The sequence below is a fragment of the Hemitrygon akajei genome, chromosome 7, assembly GCF_048418815.1.
Source record: "Hemitrygon akajei chromosome 7, sHemAka1.3, whole genome shotgun sequence".
NCBI classification, from domain to species: Eukaryota; Metazoa; Chordata; class Chondrichthyes; order Myliobatiformes; family Dasyatidae; genus Hemitrygon; species Hemitrygon akajei.
The window spans coordinates 23,564,426-23,590,350 of NC_133130.1; the positions used below are offsets into that span (position 1 = coordinate 23,564,426).

The window sequence follows — 25,925 nt, forward strand, 5'->3', positions numbered from 1 at the left end:
TGTGTATGTGTGTGAGAGAGTGAGAGAGAAAGAGAGAGAGATAGAGATTGTGTATGTGTGTGAGAGAACGAGAGAAAGAGAGAGAGGATGGACAGAGAGAGAGAGAGAGAGAGAGAGAGAGATAGAGATTGTGTACGTGTGTGAGAGAGCGAGAGAGAAAGAGAGAGAGGATGGACAGAGAGAGAGAGAGAGAGAGAGATAGATTGTGTATGTGTGTGAGAGTGAGAGAGAGAGAGAGAGAGATAGAGATTGTGTATGTGTGTGAGAGAGTGAGAGAGAAAGAGAGAGAGAGAGAGAGGATGGACAGAGAGAGAGAGAGAGAGAGAGATAGATAGAGATTGTGTATGTGTGTGAGAGAGTGATGCACCATCAATAACTCACTCTGAGACATAAGAAGCGAGATATCGGCTTTTATTGACTGGAAGAATGAACAACACTACATCCTGGAGAATGAGGCCGGGCTCAGGCCTCAATCGCCTTTATACAGGGGTCTGTGGGAGGAGCCACAGGAGCAGTCAGCGGGGGGGGGGGGTCTGTGGGAGGAGCCACAGGAGCTGTCAGCAGGGGTCTGTGGGAGGAGCCACAGGAGCAGTCAGCAGGGGTCTGTGGGAGGAGCCACAGGAGCAGTCAGCAGGGGTCTGTGGGAGGAGCCACAGGAGCTGTCAGCAGGGGTCTGTGGGAGGAGCCACAGGAGCAGTCAGCAGGGGTCTGTGGGAGGAGCCACAGGAGCAGTCAGCAGGGGGTCTGTGGGAGGAGCCACAGGAGCAGTCAGCAGGGGGTCTGTGGGAGGAGCCACAGGAGCAGTCAGCGGGGGGGGGTCTGTGGGAGGAGCCACAGGAGCAGTCAGCAGGGGTCTGTGGGAGGAGCCACAGGAGCAGTCAGCAGGGGTCTGTGGGAGGAGCCACAGGAGCAGTCAGCAGGGGTCTGTGGGAGGAGCCACAGGAGCAGTCAGCAGGGTCTGTGGGAGGAGCCACAGGAGCAGTCAGCAGGGGGTCAGTGGGAGGAGCCACAGGAGCAGTCAGCAGGGGGTCTGTGGGAGGAGCCACAGGAGCAGTCAGCAGGGGTCTGTGGGAGGAGCCACAGGAGCAGTCAGCAGGGTATGTGGGAGGAGCCACAGGAGCAGTCAGCAGGGGGTCTGTGGGAGGAGCCACAGGAGAAGTCAGCAGGGGGTCTGTGGGAGGAGCCACAGGAGCAGTCAGCAGGGGTCTGTGGGAGGAGCCACAGGAGAAGTCAGCAGGGGGTCTGTGGGAGGAGCCACAGGAGCAGTCAGCAGGGGGTCTGTGGGAGGAGCCACAGGAGCAGTCAGCAGGGGTCTGTGGGAGGAGCCACAGGAGCAGTCAGCAGGGGGTCTGTGGGAGGAGCCACAGGAGCAGTCAGCAGGGGGTCAGTGGGAGGAGCCACAGGAGCAGTCAGCAGGGGTCTGTGGGAGGAGCCACAGGAGCAGTCAGCAGGGGGTCTGTGGGAGGAGCCACAGGAGCAGTCAGCAGGGGGTCAGTGGGAGGAGCCACAGGAGGAGTCAGCAGGGGGTCTGTGGGAGGAGCCACAGGAACAGTCAGTGGGGGGTCTCTGGGAGGAGTCACAGGAGCAGTCAGCAGGGGGTCTGTGGGAGGAGCCACAGGAACAGTCAGTGGGGGGTCTCTGGGAGGAGTCACAGGAGCAGTCAGCAGGGGTCTGTGGGAGGAGCCACAGGAGCAGTCAGCAGGGGTCTGTGGGAGGAGCCACAGGAGCAGTCAGCAGGGGGTCTGTGGGAGGAGCCACAGGAGCAGTCAGCAGGGGTCTGTGGGAGGAGCCACAGGAGCAGTCAGCAGGGGGTCTGTGGGAGGAGCCACAGGAGCAGTCAGCGGGGGTCTGTGGGAGGAGCCACAGGAGCAGTCAGCGGGGGTCTGTGGGAGGAGCCACAGGAGCAGTCAGCAGGGGTCTGTGGGAGGAGCCACAGGAGCAGTCAGCAGGGGTCTGTGGGAGGAGCCACAGGAGCAGTCAGCAGGGGTCTGTGGGAGGAGCCACAGGAGCAGTCAGCAGGGGGTCTGTGGGAGGAGCCACAGGAGCAGTCAGCAGGGGTCTGTGGGAGGAGCCACAGGAGCTGTCAGCAGGGGGTCTGTGGGAGGAGCCACAGGAGCAGTCAGCGGGGGTCTGTGGGAGGAGCCACAGGAGCTGTCAGCAGGGGGTCTGTGGGAGGAGCCACAGGAGCAGTCAGCAGGGTCTGTGGGAGGAGCCACAGGAGCAGTCAGCAGGGGTCAGTGGGAGGAGCCACAGGAGCAGTCAGCGGGGGGTCTGTGGGAGGAGTCACAGGAGCAGTCAGCAGGGGGTCTGTGGGAGGAGCCACGGTCTGTGGGAGGGGCCACAGGAGCAGTCAGCGGGGGTCTGTGGGAGGAGCCACAGGAGAAGTCAGCGGGGGTCTGTGGGAGGAGCCACAGGAGAAGTCAGCAGGGGTCTGTGGGAGGAGCCACAGGAGCAGTCAGCGGGGGTCTGTGGGAGGAGCCACAGGAGCAGTCAGCAGGGGTCTGTGGGAGGAGCCACAGGAGCAGTCAGCAGGGGTCTGTGGGAGGAGCCACAGGAGCAGTCAGCAGGGGTCTGTGGGAGGAGCCACAGGAGCTGTCAGCAGGGGTCTGTGGGAGGAGCCACAGGAGCAGTCAGCAGGGGTCTGTGGGAGGAGCCACAGGAGCAGTCAGCAGGGGGTCTGTGAGAGGGGCCACAGGAGCAGTCAGCAGGGGTCTGTGGGAGGAGCCACAGGAGCAGTCAGCAGGGGGTCTGTGGGAGGAGCCACAGGAGCAGTCAGCAGGGGTCTGTGGGAGGAGCCACAGGAGCAGTCAGCAGGGGTCTGTGGGAGGAGCCACAGGAGCAGTCAGCAGGGGTCTGTGGGAGGAGCCACAGGAGCAGTCAGCAGGGGTCTGTGGGAGGAGCCACAGGAGCAGTCCAGACAGGTATATGTAGTTCACCACAGAGAGCAAGAGAGAAAGAGAGAGAGGATGGACAGAGAGAGAGCGAGAGAGAGATAGAGATTGTGTATGTGTGTGAGAGAGCGAGAGAGAGATAGACAGATTGTGTATGTGTGTGAGAGCGAGAGAGAAAGAGAGAGAGGATGGACAAAGAGAGAGAAAGAGAGAGGATGGACAGAGAGAGAGAATGTGCACAAGTGTCCCTAATTTAGAGTGGATTATCATCCCACTCCTCATGTAAAAGTGAGGTAAATTCTGGCATGGGAACTTTATCTACAAGTTAAAAGCAACTTAATTGTTTCTTTTGCATTCACGTCCTTTTCTTGCCAAATCCATGGCAACTACCTCACCTTGACCGTACCACTGAATTGGTAACTCATTGTCTGCACTGGCCTTGTGGAAGAAAAGGTAAAAGGAAAATGCACTATCTGCTGATGCAAGGGCTGATTGTATGCTGATATAATACAATTCCTCTGCTGAGCTGAAACGGAATCTCCATTTGAAATGCAGTGGGGGAGAAGCTCATGGCCAAGGTTTTGATTGTCAGGCCCAACTTGTTCAATGCTCTCTCTTCATCCATCCCACACCTTATTGAATCAAAAGTGCATTTCAAACTCTCATGGACATTTTAGTCTTTACAAAGCCCATCTCACTGACTATACTTCACATCTATGTCTCCATCTTTTACTTTGATCTCTATCAAAGAAACACTAATAGCATACTTGGTTATTCGCATAATCAAAACTCCCTCAAGCCTCAGTGTGCCGAACACTGAAACTTCTCCAGCCCCAAAGCACCCTCTTCATTGGTTCCCTGCCTCGCCCATAGAGCTGCCGCTCGCTGGATGTTTTTTGTTTCTCGCACTGTTCTCTGTACACTCGAGAACTGTTGCGCGTGAAAATCCCAGGAGATCAAGGAGTTTCTGAGATACTCAAACCACCTCATCTGGGACCAAAGATCATTCCGTGGTCAAAGTTACAGAGCACATTTTCATCCCCGTTTTGGTGTTTGGTCCAAACAATAACTGAACCTCTTGACCATGCCTGCATGCTTTTATATGTTGAGTTGCTGCCGCATGATTGGCTGACTAGATATTGCATTAACAAGCAGGTGTACCGATGTACCTAATAAAGTGGGCACTGAGTGCACGCCACGAACTCTCTTGATTGGTGGCAGCAATTTAGAGCAATACATTTAAAAAAATCACTATATGTTACAATAAAAACCATTAAAAAATGAATAAATGGTGCAAAAAGAGAAGAAAGTATTTCTGTGGGCAAAAACACCTTGTGAATGAGAGAGGCAGAGGAGATTGGCCAGACTGGTTCAAGCTGACAGGAAGGTAACACTAACTCAAATCACCGTGTGCTATAACAGTGCTCTGCAGAAGAACATGTCAGACTGCACAACATGATGGACCTTGAAGTGGATGGGGTACAGTGGCAGAAGACCTCACCGGGCTTCACACCTGTATCTAATAAAGTGGCCACTGACTGCATTTCTACATATGAGTCTAGTGCACTGGTTTTGTCCCAGTTGCTTTATCTTAATTAATTTGTTCTTGGAATGCGGGTGTGAGCAGCAATGCGTGTATTTACTTCCATTACATTTTAGTGCCACTACTGGTCATCAAATTTCTTTTCCCACAAGTTGCGGGGAACCAAAAGATGTTTTGCAGCAACCCAGATACGGCCACTATTACCAGTGATTGTTTTTTCGATGGCAGATGCTGAGAATCTGAAATAAAAACAGAAAACGCTGGAAGCACTCAGACAGAGTTTGTGGAGGGAGAAATACAGGTCTGATAAAGGGTTCATCGGATGGGTCTGATTCCAGAGCTAAAATGTTAGATGTTTCTGCTTCTACAGGAGCTGCATGACCGGCTGGGTGTTATCATCTTTTTGGATTTTTGCTTTACCATTATTGATAGTGGTGTTCTAAATGATAATTCTGAAATTAACTAAATTTAAATCACTTCAATGCTCTGAAGAGATTTCAGCTCAAATTATACTGGACAACAAAGACTTTGGATCCTGAATACTTCTGGTTGTTTCTTATGGATTTTGGTCTGTTGACCATGAAAATCACCATGAACTTTCCCTATCACACACCATTTTTTAAAAATCACCTACATTTGCCAATTCATTTCATAATTTAAGCCAAACTAACTGATGCCAAGATTTAGGAAATCATTTTTGTTGGTCCACAAATCAAACAGGTCATCAATGCCAGGCAATTCAAAGAACTTCTAGTGGGACCGGAAAAAATTGCATGGAAGGCATTGAAGGAGGTTTTTGAAAATTTTCTTGGCAACTACAGAGCACCAAGCCGGTTGACAACATGCTTCAAGCATACAAAACAATGAAATGCAACACATCAGTAAAGATTCATTCTCTGCGTTCCCATTTAGGCTTCTTCCCTGCAAATCTCGGCACTGTCAGTGACCAGCATGGTGAAAGGTTTCACCAGGACATTGCAGTCATGGAGAAAAGGTATCAGGGCAACTGGAATCCATCAATGCTGGCTGATTATTGTTGGACACTTAAGCAAGAAGCCTCAGACACTGAGTACAAATGAAAATCATCAACAAAACATTTTTAGCTTAGTTAAACTATTGCAAAATGTCAGCACTGTTATGCAATTAAATGCATTATATTTAATAAAAGTTAACTTCTTGCTTCTCCAAATTCTTAGGGGATACAAATAGTCTGAAATTATATTTGTGTTCAGCTTCAAGCGTTCTATCATAAACAAAAATAAAATATCTGAGGAAGCAACACTTTCAAAAGAATTTGTTGTCCAGTGTTATTAGTGAAAGCTACAAGCTCGCAACTCTATCATTCACAAAGTCCTTAGTTCAGTTGCCAATGGTCACAATAGATTTACAAAACAAATAAACAGAGGAAAAAAACACCATAACATTGAGGGAAATACTGAGATCATTATCTCCAAGCTAGGGAGGGATTGTTACCTCAGTTAATTTATATTCAGGCTGGCAAAACAATACACCAAATATCTCACTGGTATTTATAAACATGGCAACTAAAAATTCTGCACATACTACGAAACAGAAAATACTAAAGAAATTACGGCCACTTCAGTGTTTAAGCAGCAGTGTAAAAGTCGAATTTGCCACTCATTATACTTCACTATCTGTCAAAACATTAACAATTGGTTGTTAACACAAATGACGAGGTCTGTGGCTTCTTGTGCCAAGATGAGGCCACTCTCAGGGTGGGGGTGCAAAACCTTATATTCCATCTGGGTAGCCTCCAACCTGATGACATGAACATTGATTTCTCATTCTGGGAAAAAAATATTTCCTCCCCACCCCCCTCCCCTTCCTCTACTCCCCACTATAGCCTTTTACCTCTTCTCACCTGTCTATCACTTCTCCCTGGATCTCCCTTCTCCTTCCCTTTCTCCTACAGTCGACCCTCCTCTCATAACAGATTCCCTCCTCTCCACCCCTTTACCTTTCCCACCCACCTGGCTTCACCTACTACCTCATAGCTAGTCCTCCTTCCCCACCCCCACCTTTTTATTCTGGCATCTTCCCCTTTTCAGTCCTCAAGAAGGTTCTTGGCTCAAAATATCGACAGATTATTCATTGCCATAGATGCTACCTGACCCGCTGAGTTCTCCCAGCATCTTGTGTCTGTTGTGACACATTTCAATATATGTTTCAATGTATACATGATAAATAAACTTGAATCTTGGATCTTAAATCTACATACCGTGGGGCGCGAGGGAAAGCTCGTTGGATATTACTCTTTTGTTACACTGCCCAAAATCACTGTCTGCTCTCCCCCTTCCACAGATGGATTTTGTCATTTCTAGCGAGTCATAGTCTAGTCTACTAGAAGTAAATTCCTTCTGCGTCTGATCCTGAGAACCATTCATTCTTGGAGAGTAGCTGGCGTGCTTGGTTTAGAAAGCCACAGTGGAAATGAGGCCCACTGTTAGGGGTTTCCTATCCCAACACTAGAAAGATTTTCCAGTGGCTAATGTTCCTTCATCCTGGATTTCGCCCAGCAACGTGAATGAAGGTTGCCGTGTTTTTAAAACATGTGCAAATCAACTGCCGATGCCCTAACTTCTGCTGTAAACACCTTTGTCTACTCTTTATGGTGTTATTTTTGTACATTTGTTTATTCCATCCTGTAGCGTGCAACGGTTTCCTGCAATCCATTATAATAACAGCACTTGCTTCAATGCACCATCTTATTACCAGGAAACATCTTGAAGTGGTTCTGACAATGAAGTCCTTTTGAACTGTGCTGATTGCTTCAGGAGATCCCTACACACTGCAGTTGGCCAAGTTCGGAGGGGGTTGTGGAGGCTGGGGAAAGGAATCTTCATGAAGTTAATTCTTTCAGCAGCTTCGAAGAGTCTGGAAGTAATGCCCACATTAATGTACCGTATATCCAATCCTGTCCATCCCTAATCCATAAAACATATCATTAAGACCTTGGAAGGAATCTATAACAAGTCAAGGGATATGGGGAGAGGGCAGGAACGGGGTACTGATTGTGTATGATCGGCCATGATCACAGTGAATGGCGGTGCTGGCTAGAAGGGCCGAATAGCCTACTCCTGCACCTACTGTCTATTGTCTATTGACTGGAAATGAGGCTAATAGTGCAATGTGATTGTGAGGGCACAACTGGCTGTGGATATTGGCATCAGTAGTGGTGCAGGACATGGTGAGGTAGGTCACTAAGGTATTCGAAAGGACGAGAATACAAAAGCAAGGGTGTAATGCTGAGGATTTATAAGGCATTAGATAGACTATACTTGGAGTAATGTGAATAGTTTTGATCCTCTTATCTAAGAAAGGATGTAATGGCATTAGAGTGGGCCTAGATGAGATTTACAAAAAGGAAACTATGATTAATTATGAGGAGCCTTTGATGGCTTTGGGCCTGTACTCACTGGAGTTTTGAAGAATGAGGGGAGATCTCACTTAAACCCGCTGAAAATTGAAAGACCTAGCCAGAGTGGATGTGGAGAGGTTGTCTAGCACCAGAGAGTATAGCCTCAGAGAACAAGAATGTCCCTTCAGGACAGAGAAGAGAAGGAATTTCTTTAGCTAGAGGATGGTGAATCTGTGGAATTCATTGTCACAGATGCCTATAGAGGTTAAGTCTTTGGGTATATTTAAAACAGAGATAGTTAGGTTCTTGATTAAGAAGGGTGTCAGAGGTTATAGGGAGAAGGCAGGAGAATGGGGTTGAGAGGAATAATAAATCTGCCATGATGTAATGTGGCCGAATGACCTAATTCTGCTCCTATGTCTTATGGCCAAGGTCCAAAATTCCGCTACACTTCAGTGCCAGTGGCCAGACTTAACTTCTCTCTGCGGATGTACGATTACTGGCTCACGAAGCTTTAGGGCAATGGTCCTGGGTGTGGTAGGTTCCTCAAGTTAGCTGCACATTACTAGTACTTGGATGTTTATGGAAGAATGAGGACTCTGGACAGGTTTAAACACATAAGATGCTGGAAATCCAGACCAACACACAAAAAATGCTGGAGGCTGGTAGCATCTACGGACAGCTGGTACTTCGGGCTGAGACCCTTCATCAGAACTCGAAAGGAAGAAGGCGGAAGCTAGAGTAAGAAGGTGGGGGAGGGAGGACGAAGCGATATGCTGGGAGGTGAGAGCGGTAAGGGTAAAGGGTTGAAGAAGAAGGAAATAGATGGCAGAGGTGAGTGCAGTGTGGGAGAAAGGGTAGGAGGACGGACAGCAGAGCAGGAGAAAAGAAAGGGTAAGGGGAAGCCAGAATGGGGAATGGGAAAAGACAGAGGAAGGGGGGGGGGGGAAGAAATTACTGCCAGTCAGAGAAATCGATGCTCATGCTGGAGCGATGGAGGATAATCAGACAGCACATGAGGGGTTGTTCCTCCTAGCTGAGGGTGGCCTCATTGTGGCAGTAGAGACGGCCATGAAGTGTCTGGCACAGCTTGATGCTAAATGGAAGAGTCACAAAGGGGCGTCGCTACAAAATAGGAGGGTGCTCTCTCAAAACTGAGGCATGTAGGAATTTCTTCTCTCAGAGGGCAGTGAACCTCCAGAATTCTCAGCTCCTGAGGGTGGTAGAGGCCAGATCATTAGATGTATGTAAGGTGGAGATAGATAAATGTTTGAAAGATGGAGGAATTAAGGGTTATGATGAACGGGTGTGGAAGAGTTGAGGGCAACATGGATCGGTCATGAGCTTCAGGGGTCAGGTGGCCTAGTCCTCTCCTTCTTTCATGTGTTACAACAAGAGAGGCATTTTAATTATGCAGTATCTAGCTTTAATGATGAAACTTATGGGGGATGCTTACCCTCAACTTATTTAGTTTTAAGAGCGTGTAACTGACATGTCAATAAGCATGGACTTCAGCTCTTTAAAATAATAAAGGGCAGCACTGTAGGACAGCTAGTTGAGTTGCCTTGCACAGCACCAGAAACCCGGGTTCAATCCTCGCCGCAGGGGGCTGTCCGGTCTTGGTGGGTTTCCATGGTTTCCATGGTCTTCCTGCTTCCCGAAGACATGTGAGCTGGTGGGTTAATTGGTCATTGTAAACCGCCCCTAAAGTGAGTGGGTGGTAGAATCAGGGGGATTTGATAAAAATGTGGGGAGAATATGTAGAGCTCAGTGTAGGATTAGCAAACATGTTGATGGCTGGCGTAGACTCTGTGGGCCACAGGGTCTGTTTCTGAGTTATATCTCTCCAGGAACTCCAAAATGATGGTTCTGAAGGTCTGACTAGAAGTCCTGGACCAGAAATGTTTCCTTTTCCATTGATGCCTCTTGCTATGTTGAGTGTTGCTGGCATTTTCTGTTTTTATTTCGTATCTCACACAGGGCGGTGGGACAAACAGGCAAATGGAACTAGCTCAGGTAGACAGCGAGTTCAGCATGAGCGAGTTGGGCAGAAGGGCCTGCTTATGTGCTATATAAATCTACACCCATCCAGCGTCTGCAGTTTCCCCTGAGGGAATATTGTTCTGTTATATCTTATTCTCTTATAAATTTATTGAAGTCAACTTGTGGAAAAGCAAACTATTCTTGTTTTAGGAAAATGTACCATTTTGTTTCAAGAAGGCTGAACTGTGGACTTCATACCAGCTCCTTTTTCCTAACTGAAACAGCCCGATGAGCGCTGATGTGTCTCTTGGTATGTGGGTCTTTGCTTGCGGCAGCTGTCACGAGCTAATTCTGAAGTGTTAACCTCTCACTCATGATGTGCTTTGAGAATTGCAACAAGTTTTGCGCTGATTCACAAGAACTGGCAGCCTAGAATTACTCGTATCTGTGTGATACTGCTGGTATTGAATCCCCTCTCCTCTCCCTGCTCTGGATTCCCTGGTGTACAGCAGATTTCATGCAGGAACACTCCTCCACAAGGACGTGAATAAAACTCGTGCAGCTCCTGACGCTTTGCTTACCGTGACTGGATTTCAAAGCTGGAATGTAATCGCATCAGCCGTCCCAAATTCCTTCAAAGGGTCTGGTTCATGGCAGCTTTAGATCTATGTGCTGAAGGACAACAAGGGTAGGACTGACCTGTGACCCTGGCTGAAGGAAAATGGGTGGGGTAGAACTGGCCTGTGGTCCTGACTGAAGGAGAACGGGGATCAGACTGGCGTGTGGCACTGGCTGAAGGCGAATGGTGGTCGGACTGGCGTGTGGCACTAGCTGAAGGATAATGGGGGTCAGACTGGCGTGTGGCACTAGCTGAAGGATAATGGGGGTCAGACTGGCATGTGGCACTGGCTGAAGGCGAATGGTGGTCAGACTGGCGTGTGGCACTGGCTGAAGGACAATGGGGGTCAGACTGGCGTGTGGCACTGGCTGAAGGCAAATGGTGGTCGGACTGGCGTGTGGCACTGGCTCACCTCACTAGGTTATGAGTACTTGTGGAGTCTCATAGAATTATACAGCACAGAAACAGGGCCTTTGGCCTAACTCGACATGCCAACCAAAATTCCCATCTAAATTAGTTCCATTTGCCTGTATTTGATCCATATCCCCCTAAATCAGGCATTGTTCACCTGGAGTGGGAGTCAACGGACTGCAGGGAATTCGTGAACTTGGTTGGGGAATATCTACGTATCTACTTCCACTAACCTCTAACTGAAATTTGGCATTTCCTTCAATTGTGAATGCAGGCAACAAACCACAGCAGTATTGGCAGTAAGTGTGACTTTGTCACCAATAGAAATCACAGATATTTTCATATTTCATTATAGTTATTACAAATATCTCAAAATATCAATTACGCTATTCACTACTTCAAAATTACGGTAGTTATAGTATTAGGCTCACTGCTAGATTCCACATCGACTACCGCATGACAAATTTGTTTCTTTTTATATTTTGAGAACTGTATATCAATGTAATTGGTTTCTGTTGTAATCTTATGCATTTTATTTTATATATTTAAATACATTATTCTGAGAAGGGGTCCATAGGCTTCACCGGTCAACCAAAAGGGTCCATTGACATAAAACAAAGTTTAAGATTCTCTGCTTTAAGACATTCCTTACAACCTTCTTCCTGGACAACAAAACAGAAAATTGGGAGCATGGAATAAGCCTTTTGAGCCTCTTCTCCCATTCCCTACCATTATTGCCAAATTTCTGTCTCAATACTATATGGCTGCTCTGTCCCTGTACCATTTAATGCCTTTTGTGTCCAGAGAGCTGGGCTCTTACATTCAAATGTATCTTGAAGTGACTTAGTGTCAAAATTTTGCCTGATTTTCTCTTGGTTTGCTTTACAAATGTGGTCAGCATGGTAACGTGGTGGTTAGCACAATCACCTTACAGCAATTGCCAAATGGTGTTCGATTCCCATCACTGTCTGTGAGGAGTTTGTACGTTCTCTCCGTGACTGTGCGGGTTTCCTCCTGGTGCTCTGGTTTCCTCCCACTGTCCAAATACGTACTATTAGGGTCAGCAAACTGTGGGCATGATATGTAGGTGCTGGAAGCCTGGTGACATTTGTGCACAGCCCCCACGACAATCCTTGCTGATTAAGAACCACTGCTCTAAACTTTTCCTTTTCATGAAACTTGTGTAGAGGTCATTGAAACATTGTAATTGTACCCACCTTTACCACCTCCTCTGGCAACTCTCTCCATATACTTAAACCACCCTAAACCTCCTTTGGTAGAAATGCATCTCCACCCTGCCACCCTATACAATGTCTCTACCCATCCATTTTCTGCACATTCACATGCCCACCTAAGCCTTTTAAACACCTCCGTTGCATTTGCTCCACAGCCACCCATGACGGCGTATTTCAGACAACCACTACTCTGTAAAAAAACTTTTTCCAACACACTTTCTTTGAACTTGCCCCCTATCACCCCATAGTATTAGACATTCCGACCCTTGGGGAGTGATAATGGCTGACAACTCATTGATGTATCTCGTAATCTTATAAACTTCCATCATCTTCTACAGCTTCAGAGAACCCAAACCAAGTCTGTTCAAACCTCCTTCTCCTCACACATCCTCTAATCCACCACTGTTGAACATCTCCCATACCCTTTCCAAAGACTCCACACCCTTTCTAGCAGTACTCCAGACGGGGCCCAACTAGATTTTTATTAAGCTGCAAAATAACTTCCTGATTTTTGAATTCACTAACTTAACGAGTGACTTCAAACCTCTGTGGACTGACTGGATGCCATTTAGACCTTGCAAAGGTTTTTGTCCCCATGCCTTGTAGGCAGTGCAGAGAACGTTTGAACATTAGAAAGATTTTGACAAGAACAGGCCACTTGGCCCAACAAAGTTTGTCAAATTCCCATGTACACCGTGTGTTGAAATAACTATCAAGTTCAGATTTGAAAGTCTCTAAGGTGCTACTCTCAACTACACAACTAGGTAGTTTGTTCCATGTGTCCACAACTCGCTGTGTAAAGAAATGCTTCCCGTTGTTAGTCTGAAATCTCCCTTTAACCTGTCTCCACCTATGGCCCTGTGTCCTCCATGATGGACACCCTTACTTACACCCTTAATGATTTCAAACACTTCTATCATGTCTCCTCTCATTCTACATCTACATAGGACAAAAAGATTTAATTCTTTCAATCTTTCTTCATAGCTCATACCCTGCAGACCTGGAATGAGTCTAGTCACCCTTCTCTATACTCCCTTCAGTGCCTTCACACCCCTCACACAAGATGGAGACCGAAATTGTACACAGAATTCAAGGCGTGGCCTCACAAGCGCATTAAACAGCTTCAGGAGAATGCCTCTTAACTTGAACTCCACTGAGCGCATTATATAGTCCAAACTTCTATTTGCCTTCCTTTTCGCTTCTGTGCATTGTCCAGATGTGTCTACCAGGACACCCAGATCCCTCTCATACAGAGCAGTTCCAACTCAAGACTCCCCATTGTATATTTATATCTAACATTTCCACATCCTATATGTAATACTTTATAATAATGAAGGTTCAAAGGGTTGATTTCTGGGATGGAGAAGGCTGGCTGAAAGAGACTGAACAGCCCAGAGCATAGCAGAATGAGAGGCAGCCTTCCCTAAAACAAATTATATTCTGAGTGTGATGCGAACAGAATATTTCTTCTCCCAGTGGGGGTATCTAGAACTAGGAACGCTGTTTGAGAATAAGGGGCCTATTTAAGGTGGAGGTTAAGAGGAATTTCTTATCTCTGAGGGTTCTGATTCCATGGAATTCTTCTCACTGGAGAGTTGTGGAGACAGCAACTGATTCATCGTGGAGGCGGGCAGACCTTTAATCTATGAGGGACTAATACAAACAACATGCCAGAGGAAACCAACAGGAGAGGATAAAGAGTGGTGTTTTGGTCTGACAACCCTTCATCAGGATTGGTGAATCTATGAGGGAGTTGAGGGGGGTGGTGTAGGATGAATAGATGACCCGTGACCCTACTGAATGGTGGGGGGTGTGCAGGGGGTCAAATGCCCTCTCCCTCTCCCTTCCCTGATGCTATACGTACATACCATCAATGCTTGACGATTGCCAAAACAATAAACCCTGTGGCTTTCTAGAAGAGCCAATCTCTGCTGCATTTGGGAGTGTGGGGAGGGAAATTCCAAACTGCAATGGTATCAAAATGAAACTGATTTAGCGAAGCATAATTACCCTTAGCTGCTTGACCTGTGGGTTAACAATACTTGAGAAGTGAGGCCATTAAGGAAAACAAGGAGTGAGCTACTGGGATTAATAAAAGGGAGCAGCATTGACAAACAGACAAAGAGGCCCAGTGAGTTGAGCCATCACCCTGCTACAAATAGGATTACGTCCCATTCTGTGTGGAAAGCAAAGACAGTACACTGGAACTGAGGATGATCAGGACGAAAAGAGAAGAGGAGAGCCGGAGGGCACAGATTTAACTCAGAAGTTCCAAAAATAAACTAGTGAAAAGCTTCCAGTTTTTGTGATTGAAACATTACCACGCCTTAATAACACATGCTTATGCTCACTGCTGCTGCAGGATTCTGCTTGTTCTCCAGACTCCCTTTAGGCAAATGTTAGGATGTAATCACTGTTCCATTCTGTTGGCACTGACACAGTTCCTCTGTGATGTACCGGCGTGCAGTTCCAAGCCACGACACCTGTAGTTTCTTTTAACAAACATCCTGTGACTGACCTGCCACCACCAGGCTCACAAGATCAGTATATCATAGACAACATTTAACGCGGGGGCTCCCAATCTGGGGTCCATGGACCCCTCGGATAATGGTAGAGGTCCAGGGCACAAAAAAAGGTTGGGAACCCCTGGTGTAACGGGAGGATGTAAGGAGCAGGAAAAGGCCACAAAGCTTCTCAAACCTGCCTCACCATTCAATGTAACCATGGCTGTTCTGCTCCAGTTCTTATTTCCTCCTTGTACCACTTCCCTACAGGACTACAGCACAGAAACAGGCTCTTTGGCCCATCTAGTCTGTGACGACCTGTCTTTTCTGCCTAGTCTCACCTGCTCGCCCCTGTACCATAGTTCTCCACACCCCTCTTATCCATGTACTTGTCCAAACTTCTGTGAAATATTGGAATTGAACCTGCACCCACCACCTCCGGTGTCAGCTTGTTCTACATTAGCACCAGCCTCTGAGTCAACTTCCCCCTCAGACTGCCCTTAAATATTTCACCTTCCACCCTAAACCTTTGACCTCTAGTTCTAGTCAGGGGTAAAAGCCTACATGAGTCTACACCTCTTATAATTTTGTATAGCTCTATAAGATCTCACATCACTGTCCTACACTCCAGGGAATAAAGTACTAACCTATTCGACATTCCTCTATAAATCAGATCCTCAAGACCTGGCAATATCCTTGAAAATTTTCTCTGTACTAGTTCAGGCTTTTTAATATCTTTCCTGTAATAGGTCACCAGAACAGCATGCAATACTCCAAAGTCAACCTCACCAAAGTTTTATACAACTTCAACATAAACATCCTAACTCCTACTCGGATTTATGAAGGCCAACGTGCTTTCAAAATGTGATCTTTCAAAAATGCATCTGTTTCCTCTTTAAATACCTTGAATAACTCAGCTTCCACTAACCCTCTGGGGTGCTGAATTCCAGAGATTCATTACTGTATGAAAGAAGTTTTTACACACCTCGGTTTTAAGTGACTGATCCCTTAATCTTGTAGTTATGTCTCCCTCGTTCAAGACGCTCCCGCTAGTGGGACTATCTTGACATTTACTAAGCCATGCCATGAACAATCTCATACACTCATCAAAGTAACAATTATTTCATTCTCCTTTACACTTGTGTACAGGAAATAACATTAAACGATTTTAATTAGCTACAGAAGTGGAGCCCGGTGTGGTCTTCTGCTGCTGTAGCCCATCCACTTCAAGGATCAACGTGTTGTGCATTCAGAGATGCACTTCTGCACATCACTGTTGTAATGCATGGGTTTCTGAGTTACTGTCACCTTCCTGTCAGCTTGAACTAGTCTGGCCATTCTCTTCCAAAGTCTCTCATTAACAAGGCCTATTCACCCACAGAACTGTCGCTCACTGGATGTATTTTGCTTTCTGCACCATTCTCTGTGAACCCCAGAGACTGTTGTGTGTGAAAATCCCAGAACAGCAGTTTTTGAGATGCTCAAACCACCCCGGTCTGGCACAAACAATCATTCCACAGTCAAAGCCACTGAGATCACATTTCTTCCCCATTCTGATGTTTAGTCTGAACAACAACTGAACCCCTTGACCATGTCTGCGTGCTTTTATACATTGAGTTGCTGCCACGATTGGCTGATTGGGTAATTGCATTAATGAGCAGGTGTACAGGTGAACCTAATAGTGGCCACTGAGTGCATATTTCAATGTGATCACTCCTTATTCTTTCAAACTCCAAAGAACATGGATTTACCTTCTTTAGCTGCTCCTGGTCGGACAACCCTGTCATTCCAGGAATCAGCCGAGTGAATCGTTTTTGGACTGCCTCCATTCTGAAGGAAGGAGGCCAGAACTCTGTACATTCTCCATGTGTGGCTGCAGTGGCACCCTCTCCAACTGTAACAGTACATAGCTTCACACACAGGGAGCGGGCATCTCCCCCCCGAAAGTCTAGGCCAGCGCTGGCATTCCTCATGGGTTGCTTCCCACCTTTCTTCATTTCACCCTGTTCAGAATATTCTGGCAGATACTTGCATCTTATTTCTAAGAAGGTTTAACACAGAAGTTTTATTGACTTGGCTGCGATGCTTCTTAACTTCCGTTCCACTGACTTCAATGGAATGGAATTTTGGCCGTAGGCATGATTGGTGCAAAGTACTGAGGACAAATCTATTCACATTCCCTGATCAAGCCACACAGCTGCATGTGTATCTATCTGACAGAATGGACAACTCTTCCTTTATAACAGTAGCACCTGATTGTACTCCTCCAGATTATCAGCCTCCTCTAAGAGGACCACAATCTTGCCGTAGGGTTTGGAGGCTTGTGTGCCTCAGTGCCCTGGAGGGCTCTGCTGGCTGCAGTCAGGGCCTTGTGCATTGGATTCTCAGTAGGGTCACCCATGCCAAACAGCTCAAAGGGTAGAGAGGTCCACTGGTTCTCCAGCTTTGGGGGTTCAGCTCAGGGCTAACAACCCTGACTGGTAAAACAAATAAATCATTATGGAAACAGCAGTGAAGAGTCCTTCTATATCTGTGTGCGACAGTACGGTCAGACAGAGATGGAGGGCCTTCATTGCCAGTGGCATAGACAGCGGTAAGGATTGTCGGCCTAGAGATGATATGGACATTCCTGCCTCTGTCCATTACTCTGCAAAGGATCTAGGTTCAGCCAGTCCGCCAAGGATGGCTAATTTCCTTCTTTTATGACCTTCAGTAGTTTCTGGGTCTGCATTACTGATGTTTGTTCCTTCGGTTTCTCCGCTGGATCAGTGAGATTCCAAATCATGTCTCCTGATCACCAGTCCAAGCCTCCGAACACCAGGCCCAGTGACTTAAACCATGATGCATGAAACAATAGCTCAGATCTCCAGGCTGGGCTCTTGGACTGGTGGCATTCTGACAGAGGACAGAAACCTGGACTAGCACTTTCAAGAAACACCCGAGACTGTGCAGATGTGCTTGTTACACTTTCAACACTTCTTGGGTTCTGCAGAACAGATGGGCCTGGTATTTGCAAGATGGGGCTGGCTTGTGCATGCAGCAACACACAATGCACGTGTTTAGGCACAAAAACTAATGCAGGCATGCACGTCCAGAGATACATGCATGCACTTGAACACCCCCCCCACCCCCGCCACCGATTCAAACACTCGCATTCACAAAGTGGTACAATTATCGCCAGTTTTCCACGTTACTAGCTTCCAATGAGAATTACATTCTCACTACCCACGACTAGAGGTACATCGAGGATTAACACAGATCACAGGGAAATAAATCTAAACTCTATCTGTTTCCTTGTTGCCTCAAAGCAGCCACCTGCTAGGCGTGAATTTGAAAATGTACTCTAAATGTTGTTTTAAGATCCCTGTGAAAACATACATATCATTCCAAAAATAACTTTTCCTTTACTGCTCGCATTCCTCAGATTCCTGATTTCCCATCTGAAGCAGGGGATGTCCTAGTTTACTTGAAGCAGAGCTGCCTGGTTTTAGCAAAGATGTGGGTACGAGCTTGAAAAAAACCAAAGGGGCTGTGTTTCTATTAATCCTGTTGCACAAGTATTTCCTAGGCTTGTATGTGCGTGTGCGCGTGCGCACTTGTGTGGGTGTGTTAGCTTGGGTGAGACTAGAACCGGAGGAGACAGGTTTAGGGTGAAAGGTGAAACATTTAAGGGGAACTTCTTCACTCGAAGTGAACATGTTCCCCCTCAACCAGCCAAAGTGGTAGATGTGAGTTTAGTTGCAACATTTGAAAGTTTGTGCAGGAATACGGATGGGAGAGGTAAGATGAATATTGTCCAGCTGCAGGTAGATGGGACTAAGCAGAAGATGAGACCATGGGCCAAAGGGCCAGTTTCTGTGTTGTAGTACTCTATGACTGTGTGCATGTACACAAAAGTTTGCATGTATTTGCACGTGTGTGTATCTTGTGTATTTGCATGTGCTAACGTGCCCATGTTTGCTGTTTGTGTGTGTGTGTGTGTGTGTGTGTGTTTCTCAGTGTCTGTGAGTGTGTATCTGTTTTGTTTTGTTACCTGCTGAGTTTGGATTTGTTGTGTTCTGTATCGTTCTGCCGAGCATGGTGGGCGAGTCATGTTGGTATTGGTCAGTGTGGTGACTCTTACAGGCTGCCCCCAGCGCATCCTTGGGTGGTTGTTAATGCAAATGACATGTGCCACTGTATATTATGATGTACATGTGGTTAATAATTCTGAATCCACTCTGTGTGAGCAGAAGTGATGAAATGGTCCTTTTCTCTGGGTGGAAGGCCTTGTGTGTTGCATGTCCCGCACCATACCACTGTGCACATGACAATAAACCCAACTTGACAGCAAACTCTCTGAAGCTACTGATGGAGAGCATACTGGCTTCCAAGAATAATTGTCATTACCGGCACAGCAGGAACAGACCATTAATTTCTGGTAAGATAGCCTCTAGGAGGTCAACCAAAGGATTTATTGTCTTCTTTAAATGTACTTTTTATGATTGCAAGACCCTGCTGATCATTAAGAACTTAAAAGTGCTTCAGGTCTACCTCTGCTTGTTGGCAGAGAAACTGAAGGCGTTGGACTTGGTGAGGACCACAAGGCTGCCTGCAACAAAGAGGCGTCTGTGCACAAAGGAGGTGTGCAGTTTAACGGAAAGTGATCATTTAGTCACTTCCCTTGAACACAAGACCCTCTTAGACATTGGTGGTGTGGAATGCGGCAAGTCCAATTAACTGATTTATTGGTGAATGGCGGGGAAGCTGCTTGGCCTCTGCTGTAGGGAGGACGAGGCCTCAGGCCGTGGTGTCGCCTGCTTGCAGTTGCTCAGGGGGAGGCACTGGAGTGCGGAGGCCGTGTGGTGCTGCAGTCAGTGCTGCCACCCAGTGTTCGCTCAGCAGAAGACAAGCTGGATTGTGTTCAACTGCAGACTGCTGCAATATTCACGGACTCGGGGACTTGGTCTATATTTTTTTGTGCGTCTGTAGTTTGCTGCTGTCTTATATGGGCTATATGTGCCTTGTGCCGTGAATGACTCTGTTTTGCACCTTAGCCCTGGAGTAACGCTGCTTCGTTTGGCTCCATTTATGGGAATTCATGTATGGTTGAGCGACAACTAAACTTACTTGGACTTAACGCACATCGCTATCACATCGGCGCACTCATTGAGTTTCCTGATGCCGCACTCACAAGCGCGCCGGATTTCGAGAGGTCCCTTACCCTCGCAGACCGGGCAGCATTCGCCGGGGATCTTCACTGGGTTCAGGCAGCTCTGTCCGCATGCGGTGGCCATGCAGTGGGGCTCGCCGTTCACGCACTGGCAGAAAGTGCAGTCGTCCTCTCGCCAGCGGTCGCCGTGTGCGCGGATCTGTCCGTTCGCGTAGCAGCCGGCGGGGTTGTGGATCGGGTAAATTGGATCTGTGGGGTGGGGGGGGGGGGAGAGAAAGGAACAACAAGGTTAACCGGGAGGGGGTTGATGGTCCGATCGCTGGGGAGATGGGGCGAGGAGAGACTGGCGCACAAGTTAGTAATTTATAGAGCCAGCGATGGGAAGATTGGGGTTCAATTCCCACCGCTGTCTGTACAGTTTGTATGTTCTTCCTGTGGCCGTGTGTGTTTCCTCTGGGCGCTCTGATTTTCTCTCACATGCCAGAGATGTACTGCTAAGATTGGTAAGTAACATGCGTGCCATACTGGCGTTGGAAGTGTGGTGGCCCCAGCACAATACTTGGACCAACTATGTTGGTCACTGATGCAAGACAATGCATTTCACAGCGTTTCGACGTTGTGACATAAATGTGACAAATCAAGATAATATCTCTCTTCACACGATTTATCTTTTATATTGTGACTTATAGTAGCTTATTTTGTTTTGCATTTTACTGCTACACAAACAACAACCATGCCACAAAATTCAGTCGCAGAATCACGGAGCAATGAAGCAGGCCATTTGCCCCGTTGAGCTCACAACAACTAGGCCGGCCTGTTAGTGTAGCGGTTACCACTACGGTGCAGTCCACCTGGATTCAATTGCCGCTGCAGCCTGTAGGAAGTCTCTTCGTTTCACCGGGTGCTCCGGTTTCCTCCCACAGTCCAAAGAGGTACTGGTTGTAGTTAATTGCTCAATGTAAATTGTCCCGTGAATAGGCTAGGGTTAAATCGGGAGATTGCTGGGGAGTGCAGCTCAAAGGGGATTTATCAATCAGTGAATAAATTTGATGACATTTACAGTGATAAACTTGATTGTGGTTCTGGTGATCGGGGTAAGTATAGACGGGTATGTGACGGAAATGTGCCTAATTCTGTGCTGGAAGCTAAGAAGGGGCATGTTGGCACGATACACTGACACATACATGATTGTCTTTAACGTGTTCACTGATTGGAGGCCCCACTGCTCTCTCACCATTGTGAATGCCCCCAGGTGTTGGCCGTTCAGTACGAGTAGCCTGTCCCAACGCACGGCTGACCGAAGTGGAGAGGGTTCCAAGTGCGACTCACACACAGGTACCTCCCGGCCGGGAGCGCTGTAACCAGAGCTGATCATGGACGAGAGCTTCAAATGCGGAATTACAGTGTAGAGGCAGGGAGTGCCAATGTTAGTGCTCCACATGAGCCTCGACACACTCCGCCTCAGAGGCAGTGAAGCTGACAGTAACAGGCTGGGCCATGCCAGCAAACAGTAGTGTGGATCTAGGCTGGAACGTAAGGCCCTCTGATCCACGTAACCTGGGGCAGATCTTCAGCTCAGACTTATTAACGTGTGTAACTGTGGCTCAGTCTAAAACGAGGGACGGGTCAAGCTCAACTTGGCACTGGACTTACGGCAGTTCTGCAGGACTGACTTACCTCAGCTGTATATAAAACAAAGCTGCTGGCTCAGTAAGTGAAGGAGATAGGTTCTTCTCAGTGCCGTGGTCAACATTTGTCCCCACAGCCAGCACAGCAAGATGATCTGGTGATCAACACACTGCCTTTTCTGGGATCTTGTAATCGACCAATTGACTACTGTGTTCCCTGTCAGGTGACTGGTCATAAAATATTTTGGAGTTTTCTGAACTCGTGCATGGCACGATGTTAATGCAAATAAGTAGGTGCCTTCAAAACCTCACCATCACCACCCCACTGTGACGGGCAGTTTAGTACATGGATCACTGACCTGCCAGCGCCAAGTTCTTGAAACCCATAACTCTGTCTTGGACGTTCTTTCCCTCAACTTATAACAACAAGAATTGCTTTGTTATTCTCATGTATACCGAGAAACTTGTCTTGCGTACTGTTCATACAGATCAGATCATTACACAGTGCAACGTGGCAGAACAAGTTAGAACAATAACAATGCAGAATGAAGTGTAACAGCTACAGAGAGAGTGCGGTGCAAGTAATCAATAAGGTGCAAGATCCTAACGAGGTAGATTGTGAGGTCAAGAGTCCGACTTATCTTAGTAGGGAACTATTTACTAATAACCTATTTTGCTGCTGCTTATGAGAAGGGAGGAGAAATTCAGGGCCGGATATTTCTGTTGTTCTATGGGGTTTCTTTGTTTTGTGGACCTCTTTGAAGAGGATGAATTTCAGGTTGTAAACTGTACACATCCTCAGGTATTAAATGGTCTTTGAAACCTTTGAGACTTTTAACAAATGCAGTGTTGAAATCGTCCTTGAGCCGGGTGGTACTTGCTTTTAGGCTATTGTACCTCCTGCCCAATAGGATTAGGGTAGAAAGTGACAAACGCCATGTTAGCACGTACCACCTTGCTAACAGACAACATCGTTATGTTTACCTTCGCTTATTTTGTAGGTTAGGTGTAATTTATGTTAATTTATGCAATCGGTGTTGTCACATTTGTACTGCACTGTGCAGCTGCTGTTTGAAAAACAGCTCACTTCCGTGGCGCCTACGCCCTGGGTGTGTGTGCCCATGACAAGAAATGGGAAACTGATATGCAGTCTATAGACTCAGGAGATTCTGCAGAGGCTGGAAATGCAGAGCAACACACACAGAATGGCAGAGGAACTCAGCAGGTCAGGCAGCATCTATGGAGAAAAATAAGCCATCTACATTTTAAGCCAAGGCCCTACATCAGTCTATTTATTCTCCTCCATTGCTGAGTTCCTCCAGCATTTAGAGCGTGTTGCCTGATATGCAGCCTGTTCTTAATCCACTGGTTTTAATGGGAAGGGTTGTGCTACGAGAAGGCTGATTCGGGCTGACGAGCGGGTTCTCCCTGCTCCCCCCACCCCTTGTTAACCATGTTCTGTCGTCGAGCCGAGAAGCAGGAAGGGTTACCTTCACAGACTGGGCAGCACTCTCCTTCGGGCACGTAGTACCTGTCGCAGTGCAGCTCGCCGCACTGGGCTGAGAAGCAAATGGAGACGCCCCCTTGGCACCTGCAGAAGCGGCAGGCATCCATTCGGAACATGTTGCCCTCGTAATACTCCACACCATTGAATATGCAGGTGGGCTTCGTCTCTGTAGGGACAGAGCAAAATAAATCAGCTCTCTCAGAATCTGTCACAAACACACTTCAGGGAAAACTGGATAAACACAAAGGAATTCATATCGGAATGTAAGGAATGTCACGGAAACTCATCTTGCAGGCACCTCTGGCTCACAGCAGTTCTTTCATTTTAAGACCATAAGTCATCGGAGCACAACACCATTGAACCCGCTCTCCCGTTCCAGCACGGCTGATTTATTATCCCTCTCAACCCCATTCTTCAGCCTTCTCCATGTAGCCTTTGACCTCTGCTTTAAATATACCTTCTGACTTGGTCTCTACAGCTTTCTGTGATGAATCCACAGATTCACCAACCTCTGGCTAAAGAAATCCCTCCTCATCTCTGTCCTAATGAGACATTCTTATACTGTGAGGCTGTCATCTCTGTTCCTTGACTCCGCCACTATAGGAAATATCCTCTCCACGTCCACTCTATCTGAGCCTTTCAATATTTGGTAGGTTTCAATGAGATCTCCCCCCCCCCCCCCCCAAACGCCAGTGAATACAAATCCAGAGCTATCAAACACCAGTCATGGGATAATGGGACAGAGGGGCTGGATGGGGAAGGGAAACAGTTGTCGTAGATCTTATGTCCTTGTTGAGTCATAAGGAGCCACTGGATTTATGGAGGGACTGGGTACTCAGTCAGCTGGAAGCCATGGCCTGTGAGACGTGGACAACCCAGTAAACAGGTTAGTGAGGGTGAGTACCCTGCTGGTCTCTCAGCTGAGCAAGTTCCCGCCATGGGCAGGGCTCAGAATGCTGGAACCAGTAAAGAGCAAATGTATGGATGGGAAACGTGTGCATGCACGCAACACACACACACACACCATCACATGTACAACACACACACCATCACCTGTACAACACACACACCATCACCTGTACAACACACGCACCATCACATGTACAACACACACACACCATCACCTGTACAACACACACACACCATCACATGTACAACACACACACCATCACCTGTACAACACACGCACCATCACATGTACAACACACACACCATCACCTGTACAACACACACACCATCACCTGTACAACACACACACACCATCACATGTACAACACACGCACCATCACCTGTACAACACACACATCATCACATGTACAACACACACACCATCACATGTACAACACACGCACCATCACATGTACAACACACACACCATCACCTATACAACACACACACCATCACCTGTACAACACATGCACCATCACATGTACAACACACACACACCATCACCTATACAACACACACACCATCACCTGTACAACACATGCACCATCACATGTACAACACACACACACCATCACATGTACAATACACACACACCATCACATGTACAATACACACACACCATCACATGTACAATACACACACACCATCACATGTACAGCACACACACCATCACATGTACAACACACACACCATCACCTGTACAACACACGCACCATCACATGTACAATACACACACACCATCACATGTACAACACACACACACCATCACGTGTACAACACACACACCATCACCTGTACAACATACACACAATCACGCATGCACACACACAGTTCAACATACCAGCGTACAAAGAATTACGTACACACTGTCACAGATATAAGTATCGCACCACCCACCCACACCAATACACACACAATTGAACAAACCAGCACGTGGTCAGAAACCAGAGCACTTGGGGAAATTACAGCAAGGTCACACAAATTATGTACAGCCAGTACCCTAGGTGAGGGTTGAAACTCGTCTGCTGGAGCTCTGGAATTTTGGCTCAGAGTCCTGTGCCATGGTGCCACATTTGGCCTGCGTACAGCCGGACGGCCCCCTCTCTGTGCTCTGAACATCATGCACTAGCACCACAGCTCAGAGTCTGAGGTACATTACGTTGTCAGCAACAGTTCTTCTACCTGTGACATTTTAATTGGAGCCACACTCTCACTCTCCTTTCCCTCTTTTTCTCCCTCTCCCTTTGTCTACTTCCCTCTTTCTTTCCTTCCCCTCTCTCTTGTTCCTTGTTTTCCTTCCCTTTCCTACTTCCATTCTTTTCTTCCTCTCCTGTTCATTGTTTCACTCCCTCTCTCCTTTAGCCTCTTTCTCCCTTTCTTTCCCTATCTCTCCCTACCCCATCTCCTACACGCCTTGACCACCGCTTTCCTCTTTTTTTCTCTCCTGTCTGTTTGTTTCCCTTCTCACTGTTTGCCTCCCTCCTCTCTTTCTTGTTTTTCTCCATCTCTCCCATTTTTCATTTCCAGTTTATCTTTATTTTTCCCTTTCTCTCTCCATCCTTCCCTCCTCCCTCTCTTTCACCATCTTCCTTTTTTCCCCGACCCTTTCTCTTTCTCTCTTACCTCATCGATCCTTCCCTCACTGCTCTCTCATTCATTGTCTTTCCCCCTCTCTCTCTCTCCCTCCCTATCCCTCCCTCCTCCCTGCCTTTGGCTTCTCCCTTTCATACTCCTAAAGAGCAAGGCCGGATTTTTCTACAGCCATGAATGGACATTTGGAAAATGCCAACCGAATGCCGGCAAACTGGACCAGAAACTTGCCCTCTACTCATTCAGCTAGTGGACAGCCATCACCAATAATCTGACAATGCTGGCACCAATTTTCCAGACTACTGGATATTACACTTCTTTTTCATTCACTTTTTAAGATGTTGAATAAAATTATAACAAGTTTTCCAGTGAATCCAGTAAGTTTACAGTAAGAGTGGGAGATGTTGCCCAGTGAGATTCAAGGTTGCATGGGAAACAGGGCTTCAGCGAGTTGAATTGGAAAGTGGGAGCCAGAGACCTGGTGTGTTAAGAGAGATTGAGAACTAGGGTGCTGGTGTGTTGCAGGAAACGGGGG

The 25,925-nt window shown here is 47.2% G+C and overlaps 1 protein-coding gene across 3 annotated transcripts in view; it reads right to left on the reverse strand.

Moving 5' to 3' along the window:
* The window catches only part of crim1 (cysteine rich transmembrane BMP regulator 1 (chordin-like)), a 262,049-nt gene that overhangs the window by 76,373 nt on the left and 159,751 nt on the right, over positions 1-25,925 (reverse strand). For all 3 annotated transcript variants that reach the window (XM_073050510.1, XM_073050511.1, XM_073050509.1), the window contains 2 exons: positions 22,836-23,018; positions 19,769-19,966 (listed from right to left, as the gene is read on the reverse strand). In XM_073050510.1, the coding sequence (XP_072906611.1) occupies positions 19,769-19,966; positions 22,836-23,018 (381 nt within the window). The remainder of the gene's footprint in view (positions 1-19,768; positions 19,967-22,835; positions 23,019-25,925) is intronic.